This window comes from Esox lucius, chromosome 16, assembly GCF_011004845.1.
Source record: "Esox lucius isolate fEsoLuc1 chromosome 16, fEsoLuc1.pri, whole genome shotgun sequence".
NCBI classification, from domain to species: domain Eukaryota; kingdom Metazoa; phylum Chordata; class Actinopteri; order Esociformes; family Esocidae; genus Esox; species Esox lucius.
In genome coordinates, this window is record NC_047584.1 from 15160349 (window position 1) to 15173659 (window position 13311).

At 39.3% G+C, this 13311-nt stretch overlaps 1 protein-coding gene across 1 annotated transcript in view; it reads left to right on the top strand.

The window, feature by feature from the left end:
- Positions 1-5794: 5794 nt before the first annotated feature.
- The window catches only part of LOC105030805 (contactin-associated protein-like 5), an 87972-nt gene continuing 80455 nt past the window's right edge, over positions 5795-13311 (top strand). Inside the window, exon 1 of the mRNA XM_029113468.2 lies at positions 5795-6273. Within this exon, the coding sequence (XP_028969301.2) occupies positions 6192-6273 (82 nt within the window). The 5' untranslated portion in view covers positions 5795-6191. The remainder of the gene's footprint in view (positions 6274-13311) is intronic.

Consider the following 13311-nt stretch of genomic DNA (forward strand, 5'->3'; position numbering starts at 1 on the left):
TACTTACCTTCATCCATATTTACCTCTAAGTTAGTCAATTGATGAGCAATCTCCTATAAAATGTTTTGGCTGTAGTACAGTTAGCTTGTGGTAACCCTCTGTCTGTAATATATATTTTTGTGTTGCAGTTTCACACCCAATAATCTACAATAAACCTGAAAAGACAACACCAGCCTGTTCCTTGGAGGATTAGATTAATTAAGAGTTCAGCTGTATAGATGATCATTAGACTCACTAAGGGGCGTTCAGCGATGAGGGAACACCCTGTCATTTTATGCAAAACTCTCCACTGGTTTCCAATTAGAGCTTGCATTCCCAACAAGACCACAGTGCTGGCCAATCAAGCAGCAAGGGTCACTACTTTACCCTTCCCAATCTTCAGGCATTGTTCAAACCCAACACCTTACTGTGACTTTTGTTCTGACACAGTGTCTAGTGTCCTGTTCACCCCACCCGTAACTGCAAGTGTGTATGTGCATGTTGAATGGTGCTGTCTTAGACTTTGGCAATAAAAGAACTGCAGAGAATTATTAGTTGCTCCTTTCAAGGACATCAATGCTAATGTCTTTGATTTGGTTGTCTGCTGGGTCTAAGGTGCGATACGACACCGCACCTGAAGAAAGCCAGGCTTGTTCAAAAATGTCAGCTACAATTTCCTCCAGTGTCTTTATCTTTTGTTCATCTGTGACAGTTATTTGCCTTGGCACAAGTGCTTCTCCAGCATGCTTCTCCATGCCACTTGTTTCTCTCTCACAACACTTGTTAAACAAACAATATTGTTAAGAGACATCACATCACAAATGTCTGGGAGTAATAGTGTTTTTTTGGAATGTCCTTTTAGATGCTGTCTGGATGGTTACCCACTAACCTGTTGCCTGAAAATTATTTTGGATATTACTGGGAAGAAAAGGTTGTGTCACTCTAAACACTTCCAGAAACATGCTTTCATTTTAAATTAACATAAGCGTAGCAGAAATAACAAGTGTCCTAAATCCCTATGCAAATAAAATGGACTCTGCTTACGCCTGGTAAGTGGAGTCCATAGAGATTATACATATAATAGCTATATATTGTTGATAAGCATGCATTTGCAGAGCCCTAATGAGTTTTGATGTAATTACTTTGTCTAGAAACCTATGTAACAGTCCAAAATTAAAGATTAGCTAATATCTACTTTAGCTGCGGTTAAAGTTAATCAACACAGGTTACAAAAACAACTTCATTGTAAGCCTATATTGTTGGATCACAGGACAGGGAAACCAATGCCTAATATGTAAAACCTGACCCAGAGAAATGTATACGTAGGACATAGCCGAATAATAATATAATAATAGATTTATTGTATTTAAAGACATGACTGACTCTTACTTATAGATGCTGCTAAAGTCATTTATAATAATAATAAGAGGAAAGAGAAGGAGTACATGCGTAGTGCTGTGGACATGCGGTGTGTCACTGCCAGACAATTAAAATCATGCAGCTGATTTCAATTTCAAAAATGAATGGCCACCCCTTACTGTAAGGTTGTTCTAGTTCCAATCAATTATTTACTAATATGACATTTCCAATTAATGAAATCAATTAATTGGTTTTCTTGGCCAGTGGATAAGTCTTTGTGACTTACCAACAAGGGTCATCCCCCACACCATTACACCACCACCAGCCTGCACAGTGGTAACAAGGCATGATGGATCCATGTTCTCATTCTGTTCACGCCAAATTCTGACTCTAACATCGGAATGTCTCAACAGAAATCGAGACTCATCAGACCAGGCAACATTCTTCCAGTCTTCAACTGTCCAATTTTGGTGAGCTCGTGGAAATTGTAGCCTCTTTTTCCTATTTGTAGTGGAGATGAGTGGTACCCGGTGGGGTCTTCTGTTGTTGTAGCCCATCCGCCTCAAGGTTGTGCGTGTTGTGGCTTCACAAATGCTTTGCTGCATACCTCGGTTGTAACAAGTGGTTATTTCAGTCAAAGTTGCTCTTCTATCAGCTTGAATCAGTCGGCCCATTCTCCTCTGACCTCTAGCATCAACAAGGCATTTTCGCCCACAGGACTGCCGCATACTGGATGTTTTTCCCTTTTCACACCATTCTTTGTAAACCCTAGAAATGGTTGTGCGTGAAAATCCCAGTAACTGAGCAGATTGTGAAATACTCAGACCGGCCAGTCTGGCACCAACAACATGCCACGCTCAAAATTCCTTAAATCACCTTCCTTTCACATTCTGACATTCAGTTTGGAGTTCAGGAGATTGTCTTGACCAGGACCACACCCCTAAATGCATTGAAGCAACTGCCATGTGATTGGTTGATTAGATAATTGCATTAATGAGAAATTGAACAGGTGTTCCTAATAATCCTTTAGGTGAGTGTAGAGTCATTTATTATTATTTTTGAAAGTCCATATTGATAGAAACAGGTGGATGGCGCTTGATCATTAAATTGTATCTATAATGCTGAAATATTAATTTGGTCTATATCACCTTCATTTACAATGTGGTATTTCGGAATTGGTCTCTAATAACTATTTGTGCAGAAGAATAGCATCAACGTAGAATTCAACGTATTCACATTTCAATAGTTACCAGCATGTTGGGTTTTAGGCCTGTTTGTGTAATTATTCAGATGTAACTTTCTTATTTCATTTTAAAACTAAGCCTGCTAATGATGATAATAAGGATGATGATTCGACCACAAACAGAAGACATCAAGAAAGACAAAGCTAAATCAGCCCTGCTTGACCCGTGTGTAGAACTATTATTTAATTATATTTTTAAGACAAGGAAAATCAACCAAATCAATGTGGGAACCCATATATATATATCAATAAAGTATTTCAAATCATCCAAACAAATCATCCAAACAAATGCAGAGCTCCAATGGGGCTCACTAGATTCCTATACTACAACCTGGTTGAGTTGGCTAGGAAATTAGCAATTAATTGTCCTCAAAGCGATAAAACGTCCTCCCATGTTTCTGTCCATTGCCCAGTTGTAAGACTGTGGTTCTTCCTATTTCTGCAATGCAGTAAAATAACGCATGGAAGAACTTTCTGCAAACTATGTCCTTACAGGTCAAAAAAGATTTTGCCCAGCTTACAGTATATCTTAGTGAGCATATGTGTTACACTGGATACAGTGCAATTTTGTCTGAGCTCCTTGTCCAATGAATGTTCATGTAAAAATATTTTTACATGAACAAATGCCTTGGGCAATAAGCAACCATAATGCAAATGATGGCTGAACTATGTATTAACCTGCCTTGCTAGAATATCAACTTAACATGCTTGTGTTTTTTCATACATTGCAGTGTACATAGCACTGTAAATTCCTACTTGTTCTCATGTTTTCAGACACCAGCAACAATGACTCCATGAGCAAATGTTGGATCAATAAAATTCAGAATCATTGTTTGGGGTTCCCGTTGACCCAGCCATCTAAGGAGCTCTTTCGCAGCACCAACTGACCCCCATAGTCTAGGTTCTCACATTCCCTCCACATGTGGATTATCAGCGTGTCTACCACTGGCTCTACACTGGCTGTACTCAGGTGATCTGCAGCTAGGTGGTAATGTAGAAATGAGTAGTGGCGGACAGGTGGGGGAGCAGCTGTTCCCAACGGGTACAGAGACATCAGCAGGACAGTGCAGATGGAGCCTCTCGACACCTCCAACCAACACTCTATGCTTCAAACCAGAGCGAGCCATAATTGACAAATGGGTTTATTAATCTGTTATTATTGTGAGGATAATATGAAATCACATTCATAGCAATTTTTTTCTGATTATGTGGCTGATATTCAGGCTACTACCATTATACTTATTTTAGCATATAGCTATTATTAGGTTCAACCATTATGATCATAGTGAGATGAGTCACTGTCAGAAGTTTTACACAGCTCTGCCACATCAACCTTGCATTATCTATCCATTGGTCAACAATATAAAATCTAATCACAGTTTATCAATTTACCAGTCAAACAATCAATTTGTCAGTCAACATTCAATTAATCAATAATGCAAATCTAAAATAAAAGTAATATCTATAAATATCTATACATTTTTCAATCATGAAAGAATGGATCAACATGATTTTAGAGCTTTTTGGATGCAAGTACTTTTTTACTTTGTATCGTTAAGTATTCCATTTTCCGCAACCTTGGAGACCTTTAAAGAAAGCATACATTTTTCATGGGGCACATGTCTAGTGAAAATGGTGTTGAACCTGGTACCATATTTGTAGGCCTGAGAAACGTGTCAAATATGGCCCTGTAATTTAATAGCACTTTAGTGTAGGCCTCATATCTTGACATCTGACAGAAACCCCAGGGTTATGCATTGAGGAATGCCTCGATAGAGGTGTTAGATAAATGAATGCTGCATGCATGTATATGCTAATGGAAATCCTGCCAGAGTATTCAGGGGGATGTCAGAGAGAGTGAGATGAGAGCAGATGATGAAGGTTATCTGCTGTAAATTACTCAGAAATGGCTGTTTTCCGTGACTGAGAGAACAGTAATGTTCAATAATAATAATTAAATTAGAGTTAGCCAATATGATCTGAACTGTAATAATAGCAGATAATGAGCAGTGCTTGATGTATGCTATTGTGGTATCCATAACAACAATGCACATCGGCAGTTAGGAGTGTGTGCATGTGGCTCTCAATAAGTGACTGCTAAATGTCAGAGGTATAAAGCCCTGTTGTGTTGAATATATGTTGTACTGTACCTAACACGTTATCTTGAAATAAATGACTTAAATTATAAAATTATTATAAAATCATAAATATTCTTTGCCCAAAGATCAAAAGTTACTATCTATTATCATCAGCTGAGGATATCTGATTTTATACAACATTACAGATAGATATTTTATGTCTGGTTATTTATGAAGCATTAGTTGGTTGAGGGCAAGACTTAGCTGAGATGTCAATGTAAGTGGTATTTGCAGACAACAACAGTGCCACCAACACAAGATACTTTGAACAATATAAACAGAAAATATATATATATTTTCAGTACCTATTAAAGTTTACACTGTAAGAGTACAACCGTAGTACTCTAACAGGTACACAAATTCCGACTTTTAATGGACAACTTGTATACAAGTTTAGTACAACCAACTTTCTTTCTACTTGTGCACAAAAAACATATATTGATCTCACAAAAGTCAAATTGCTCCCTTCAAATAGCAATTGTCCAACCAAATGACAATACTTCCTAATGGTTTAGTTTTGCTAGTCCAAAAAAAAAATGTGTACATGTTTCAAATTATATATAAACTATTATTATAGTTCCTAACAAATGATTCATATTGTATAGCGACTAAGTATTGAACTATCTGGTACTTTTGATGTTTAATACAACGGAAAAAGTTAATAGGAATTACTTACTAGTATGTAAAAAAACTAGGCTACCAATTGACTTCAAACTATGACGAGAAGAATACTCAGCTGCGAGACTGGATTTTATACAGCGATGCGATAGCCCAGTGACGCCGACCGCAATAACTGAGCATGGAAGCAAATAAAATGAGAGAAAACGCGTGTTTCTTTGTACCGTGTCTGTATAGTTGATGCGGTCTCAACCTTTAAAACACAGCTTGGCACAATACCTAAAGTGAAACTTAGAGAAACTGTATCATTAGGCGAAATATATTTGGAGTGGTAGATACAGTAAGAATTATGACGTTGTAATTTAAGAGGCTTGTTTTGATTGCTGCCTGGGCGATGCGAAATAAGCGTGTGGAGCTCTGTTTTGGTGTGTTGCGGGTAGTGTGAGCATAGGCTAGATGAGAGCGCGCTGTAGCTCGCCCTTTACATCACATTAGCACCCCTCCCGAGTCCCTCTAAATGAGCTAGGATGCAACATTACATGTCAATATTGCTATACCGTTTCTAAATCCGGCATAATCATCGTTTCGAGAGAGAGTAAGTGAGAGGCAGAAAGAAAGGGGAGAGAGAAAGGGAGAGAGAAAGAGAGAGCGACTGAGTTTTGGGAGCAGCAGCAGCAGAAAGCACTAGGAGATATTGTGCGCGTGCTGGCAGACCTGCCTCTTGATGGTTCTCTAGTGCAGAGGGAAAGTTGAAGCAGCTGGAATTTTACCATACTGCTGGTAGACACGCGCCATTGGGGGTATTTTTACTGAAATATTGAGGATATAAAGAAGCCTGGATATCTGTGACGATAATGGTGGAAATGTCATCTCTGACCATCGCTTTTATTCTCACGGTGCTCGGCATCTTCAGTGCTGCGCTGGCGGCCAGTCACTGTAAGTAACTTGACAAACAGGCTATATTCTAGCTATATAGTTGGTTTTGTTTTTTTACATTTGTATGACATTTTTTATTGGACAAAATACACAAATTGGAACATAGAATTAAACATGGCACCTATTCCGTTCGCAACATATGGCAACCTCTGTAACTCAGTCAGATAACCTACGGAGCGATTTTGCATAACGTATCTTTGTTCCAGAAATTGCAATGGGTTTAAGAGGATTATTCGGGAATTATAAGATGACTGAATCGATTTTTCAGATCAATCAATACACTTCATGTTATTGGAAGACATTGTTGTTTCACATGTAATTTAAGTAATGGACATAACGTACGTCGCATCGATACATCTTTCATTCCAACGTTGTGTTAAATCAGCTGTATTTTGCCACTTTTTTGTTGTGTTAATGGAACGCTTTAAATTGGGCGACTGTTTGTTTTAGATAAAACATAAAAAAGATTGTGCAGTAGTTAAAAGCGTACCTTCTATTTAATGTGAACTTGTTCGACCGGACGCCAATTCTACAGATACACAGTTTACAATAGTCATCACACAAGTGCATTGCCCTGTGCAAATAATGTGTGTAGTGTACAGTCTGTGTTACCTTGTCTGCACTAGTCACTAGAGGTCAGAATTAGCCTACGTCGACTTGGCCCTTCATCTGATCCGAATGCTGTCTACAGTTGGCTATGTCAGAAGTCGCACATCACTAGTCAACATAACATGTTCATTATATACATTAGAAAGGTACACAGAAGTAAATGCGATTTTCTTTTTAGTCTTGAAATATGTATTGTTGTGAAATTATAGCAGTGGTAGTGACAGTATTATTTATGGTAGAAATACTAATGTACAGGGTTTCCCCAACTTATTGGTCCTGTTAAAATGAAAAAAAATATATTGAACTAATAAAAATAAATATGCGACCACACCATGAATTACTAATATTTACTTTCTTAATTGAAGCAAGAACAGTCCGCCAACCAAAATGTAAGATTCTTGAATTATACATACATTTCCCCAAATATGAACTGTCAATATTATAGGTACACTTGTTTTCAGCACCCTCCCCTAGTATGAATAAGAGCACTTAGCCTTTTAGCACTTGGTTTTATAAATTAAGATTTTAGGACACATTGGAAAGACAATTATAGCAAAATAAATGATTATAAATTTGGATTTTGGGTGGATTTTTGGATGTGTGCATGCAGTCAATGTCTTGTTAGATTATTTACTTCCAGAAAAATATCAAACTTTTTTGTGTAACCTTAGCCTTCATGCTAACCCTTAACACAGTATTGTGATGCCTAACCTTAAGAGTTAACTGTAAGTATATATATTTTTCTTTTTTAATCGATTGAATTAACGACCAACATAATAACGAAACATTAAGGAGAAACATAATAGCGTGACATTGAGGACCAATTGCATTGGAATATGTTTATAGTGAACGTAATTCCACCGATTTATGTTCATACTGATCATACACTGAACAACATTATAAATGCAACACTTGTTTTTGCCCCCATTTATCATGAGCTGAACTCAAAGTTCTGAGACTTTCTCTATGTACACAAAAGACCAATTTCTCTCAAATAGAGTTCACAAATCTTTCTAAATCTGTGTTAGTGAGCACTTCTCCTTTGCTGTGATAATCCATCCACCTCACAGGTGTGGCATATCAAGATTCTGATTAGACAGCATGATTATTGCACAGGTGTGCCTTAGGCAGGCCACAATAAAAGGCCACTCTAAAATGTGCAGTTTTACTGTATTGGGTTTGTCCTGGGGGGTCCGAAAACCAGTCAGTATCTGGTGTGACCACCATTTGCCTCACGCAATGCAACACATCTCCTTCACATAGAGTTGATCAGGTTGTTGATTGTGGTCTGTGAAATGTTGGTCCACTCCTCTTCAATGGCTGTGCGAAGTTGCTGGATATTTGCAGGACCTGGAACACGCTGGCATATATGCCGATACAGAGCATCCCAAACATGCTCAATGGGTGACATGTCCAGTGAGTATGCTGGCCATGCAAGAACTGGGATGTTTTCAGCTTCCAGGAATAGTGTACAGATCCTTGCAACATGGGGCTTTGCATTACCATGCTGCAACATGAGGTGATGGTCGTGGATCAGTGGCACAACAATCGATCCACAACGTTGACATCAGCAAACCGCTCACCCACATGATGCCATACATGCTGTCTGCCATCTGCCCTGTACAGTGAAAACCAGGATTCATCCGTGAAGAGTAACACCTCTCCAAAGTGCCACACGCCATCGAATGTGAGCATTTGCTCACTCAAGTTGGTTACGACGACGAACTGCAGTCAGGTCTTGATCCCGATGAGGACGACGAGCATGCAAATGAGCTTTTACAGTTTGTACAGAAATTCTTTGGTTAGGCAAACCGATTGTTGCAGCAGCTATCCTGGTAGCTGGTCTCAGACGATCTTGGAGGTGAAGATGCTGGATGTGGAGGTCCTGGGCTGGTGTGGTTACACGTGGTTTGCGGTTGTGAGGCTGGTTGGATGTACTGCCAAATTCTCTGAAATGCCATTGGAGACTGCTTATGGTAGAGAAATAAACATTAAAATCACGGGCAGCAGCTCTGGTGGAGATTCCTGCAGTCAGCATGCCAATTACACACTCAATTTGTGGCATTGTGCTGTGTGATGAAACTGCACATTTTAGAGTGGCCTTTTATTGTGGCCAGCCTAAGGCGCACCTGTGCAGTAATAATGCTGTCTAATCATCTTGATATGCCACACCTGTGAGGTGGATGGATTATCTCAGCAAAGGAGAAGTGCTCAATAACACAGATTAAGACAGATTTGTGAACAATATTTGATGAAATAGGCCTTTTGTGTACATAGAGAAAGTCTTAGATCTTTGAGTTCAGCTCATTATAAATGGCGGCAAAAAGTGTTGCGTTTATAATTTTGTTTAATGTAATAATGGTATACAAATTACTTGCATATCAACATCATTCTTCAGAACTACAGTTGTATTCAGGTTAAAATCTAAATGGAAGTGCACAGTTTAAAGTTTTGTTTTGTCAAGCTAGCATTAGCTTACTAGCTTGTTGCCTCTCTTGGTTTAATGCAGTCATGACAACCACTCTGTAATCATAAGAAATTATAAATAACAAAGAATATGTTTGTTTACTTGTCATGCTACTGTATCTCTCTCTGGTTCCCCTGTTCACTCACACACAGCATTAATGTGACTGTTAGTTTGGTAAATACTTAATAATGGGGTTTACATAGCCTAGGTGTTAATAAAAGTAATTCATTTTGGTATGGTTTTTATTTTGGGGTGGTGTTCTAGCTTATAGTGGATATGATTAGTCACTTAAAATGAGTACTTCAAGACATATTATGTGTTTCTGAGTTTCTGTTTGAAAGTTATGTTGAATTAGTTTTTGTTAATATTGAAACCTGCCTTTTCCCATTGAAATGAATGGGGATACAACAACCATAATAGACAATGAAGTAGGAATGGTAGCAAAAAGTAATGTTAACGTTATCTGTGTTGAGTCAGATGTCAACACTGGGGTATTGTTTTTAGCTTAAACTGATCCACAGCAGTGTTGAATCCAAGTTTTGCAATAACGTCTTTTGTGTTTTTATGGACATCTTCAAAAAAAGTTTAGTACTAACATTACAAATAGCACTAAAAAACTCCAGGAGTTAAATCTGTGGCTTTACGATAAAGATGGCTTTTGCGGTAATTCCTATTGTCATGGTCAAGTTGGCAGCAGTATAACAATAGACTGCCTGGTATGTAGACACTCTTCACTTCAATGTAGTGGTTTCTGGTATTTCAGCCACACCCATTGCTGACAGCTGAATAAAATTCAGCGCACAGCCATGCAATCTCCGTAGACAAACATTGACTGTAGAATGGTCCGTACCAAGGAGCGCTGTGACTTTCAATGTGGCATCATCATAAGATGAAATTCTAGATGATTGTGTTCTTCCAACTTTGTGGCAACACTTTGGGGAATGCCCTTTCTTGTTTCAGCATGTCAACGACCCCTTCACAAAATGAGGTCCATACAGAAATGTTTTGTTGAGATTGGTAAGGAAGAAATTGACCTTAGCCCCATCAAACACCTTTGGGATGAATTGGAATGCCGACTGTGAGCCAGGCCTAAATGCTCAACATCAGTGCCTGATCTCACTAATGTTCCTGTGGCTGAATGGAAGCAAATCCCTGCAGCAATGTATCAACATCTGGTGGAAAGCCTTCCCAGAAGACTGCAGGCTGTTATAGCAGCAAACTCCACATTATTGCCCATCATTTTGGAAGGAGATATTAGATGAGCAGGTGTCCACATACTTTTGGCAATGTAGTGTACATTTGAAATTATCTTTAAGTTTGGCTATGATTTCAGAAAGGGATATATTCAGTATCTCACAAAAGTGAGTACACCCCTCACATTTTTGTAAATATTTGATTATATGTCTTCATGTGACGACACTGAAGAAATGACACTTTGCTACTATGTAAGGTATTGAGTGTACAGCTTGTATAACAGTGTAAAGTTGCTGTCCCCTCAAAATAATACAACACACAGCCATTTATGTCTAAACGGCTGGCAGCAAAAGTGAGTTCACCCCTAAGTGAAAATGTCCAAATTGGGCCCAAAGTGTCAATATTTTGTGTGGCCACCATTATTTTCCAGCACTACCTTAACCCTCTTGGGCATGGAGTTCACCAGAGCTTCACAGGTTGCCACTGGAGTCCTCTTCCACTCCCCCATGATGACATCACGGAGCTGGTGGATGGTAGAGACCTTGTGCTCCTCCATCTTCCGTTTGAGGATGCCCCACAGATGCTCAATAGGGTTTAGGTTTGGAGACATGCTTGGCCAGTCCATCACCTTTACCCTTAGCTTCTTAAGCAAGGCAGTAGTCATCTTGGAGATGTGTTTAGGTTCGTTATCATGTTGGAATACTGCCCTGCGGCCCAGTCTCCGAAGGGAGGGGATCATGCTCTGCTTCAGTATGTCACAGTACATGTTGGCATTCATGGTTCCCTCAATGAACTGTAGCTCTGCAGTGCCGGCAGCCCCATGACACTCCCACCACCATGCTTGACTGTAGGCAAGACACACTTGTCTTGGTACTCCTCACCTGGTTGCCGCCACACATGCTTGACACCATCTGAACCAAATACGTTTATCTTGTCTCATCAGACCACAGGACATGGTTCCAGTAATCCATGTCCTTAGTCTGCTTGTCTTCAGCAAACTGTTTGTGTGCTTTCTTGTGCATTATCTTTAGAAGAGGCTTCCTTCTGGGACGACAGCCATGCAGACCAATTTGATGCAATGTGCGGCGTATGGTCTGAGCACTGACAGGCTGACCCCCCTCCCCTTCAACTTCTGCAGCAATGCTAGCAGCACTCATATGTCTATTTCCCAAAGACAACCTCTGGATATGACACTGAGCATGTGCACTCAAAAAAAATGCAGATCCTCAGAGAGTTCTTTGCCATGAGGTGCCATGTTGAACTTCCAGTGACCAGTATGAGGGAGTGTGAGAGTGATAACACCAAATTTAACACACCTGCTCCCCATTCACACCTGAGACCTTGTAACACTAACGAGTCACATGACACCGGGAAGGGAAAATGGCTAATTGGGTGTACTCACTTTTGTTGCCAGCGGTTTAGACATTAATGGCTGTGTCTGTGTTGTGTTATTTTGAGGGGACAGCAAATTTACACTGTTATACAAGCTGTACACTCACTACTTTACATTGTAGAAAAGTGTCATTTCTTCAGTGTTGTCACATGAAAGGATATAATCAAATATTTACAAAAATATGAGGGGTGTACTCACTTTTGTGAGATACTGTATACTCTAGATTTGCAGTTCTTTGAATCAGACAGTTGTTTTCTAAATGGTTGTTGTCTAAATATCCTGGCATAATGTTAAGACGTATACTGTATACTTGGGGCTTTAAAGCTTGTGTTATTGTCTGACATCAGTTTAGTCTGTGATTTGGTACTCTTTTTTCACTTACATGCAATGTAGTCATTTGGTTATTAGTAGTTGAATGTCTCCCCTCAGTCAGTCAATTATTGTGTTGCTGTTGCTCTCTGTGGTGCTGGAAGGCATTCTGAAAGAAAGAGAGAAAGACAAAATGAGAGACAGAAAGGGAAAGAAATATGGAGAGAGAGAATTGGGGAAACACTGCAGTGTGTGTGTGTTTGTCTGTGTGCCTCACCCTTAGCTGCTCTACTCTATTTGGATCAGAGTCTTATCAAGTAAAGCTTCTGTTCAAAGATCCTCTCAGGCAGTGTGCTCTGATCATTATTGTTCACTCTCACCTTCCACCCCACACATAAAACTTTAACTTAAGGAAGCAAAAATCTCAGCCTGGATGCTTGTTTCGGTCACTGCTTCTATATGTTATTCTAATATGGTGTCCCCAGGATGACTAAAGATGACTAAATAGTACACCTTCACTTGGCTGTTTACCCTTTCTTTTTGTGTGTGTATATGTGTCTCTGTGTGTGACTGGTGGCATGCTTGCAGAAGTACTGGTGGTGTGCATTTGTGTGAGCTTCATTTCATTTCATGGCCTAACAGTTCAATTACCTCATGCATGAGTTGGGGTTACTGCTCATTATTTCATCCTCTATTTATTCAAATCATTTGGACTTGAGTCAACTGTGTGCATCGACCTAAGGCTGGAAACGCCAAATGCTAGGAGAGTTCCCTTTTGTGTGAGCAATTAATGGTTTTGTAAAAGAAAATAGTTAACTACACTGCCCTGCCAAACAAAAAAGTCGAAAGAAAATGGAATAAAAAAAATTACCGGCATCCTTCGTGATTGGCACACTGCGTAAAATATGCCTGTATCATGATCAGATGGATCTTAAAACACATTCTCAACACATCATGTTGTATGTCACTGTTCATCTAAATGTGTCCAGGTCCAAAATGGACTATATCAAGACTGTGGGACTCAGTATGGCATATAGACCATGTTGTGAAGGACTCAATGAACACA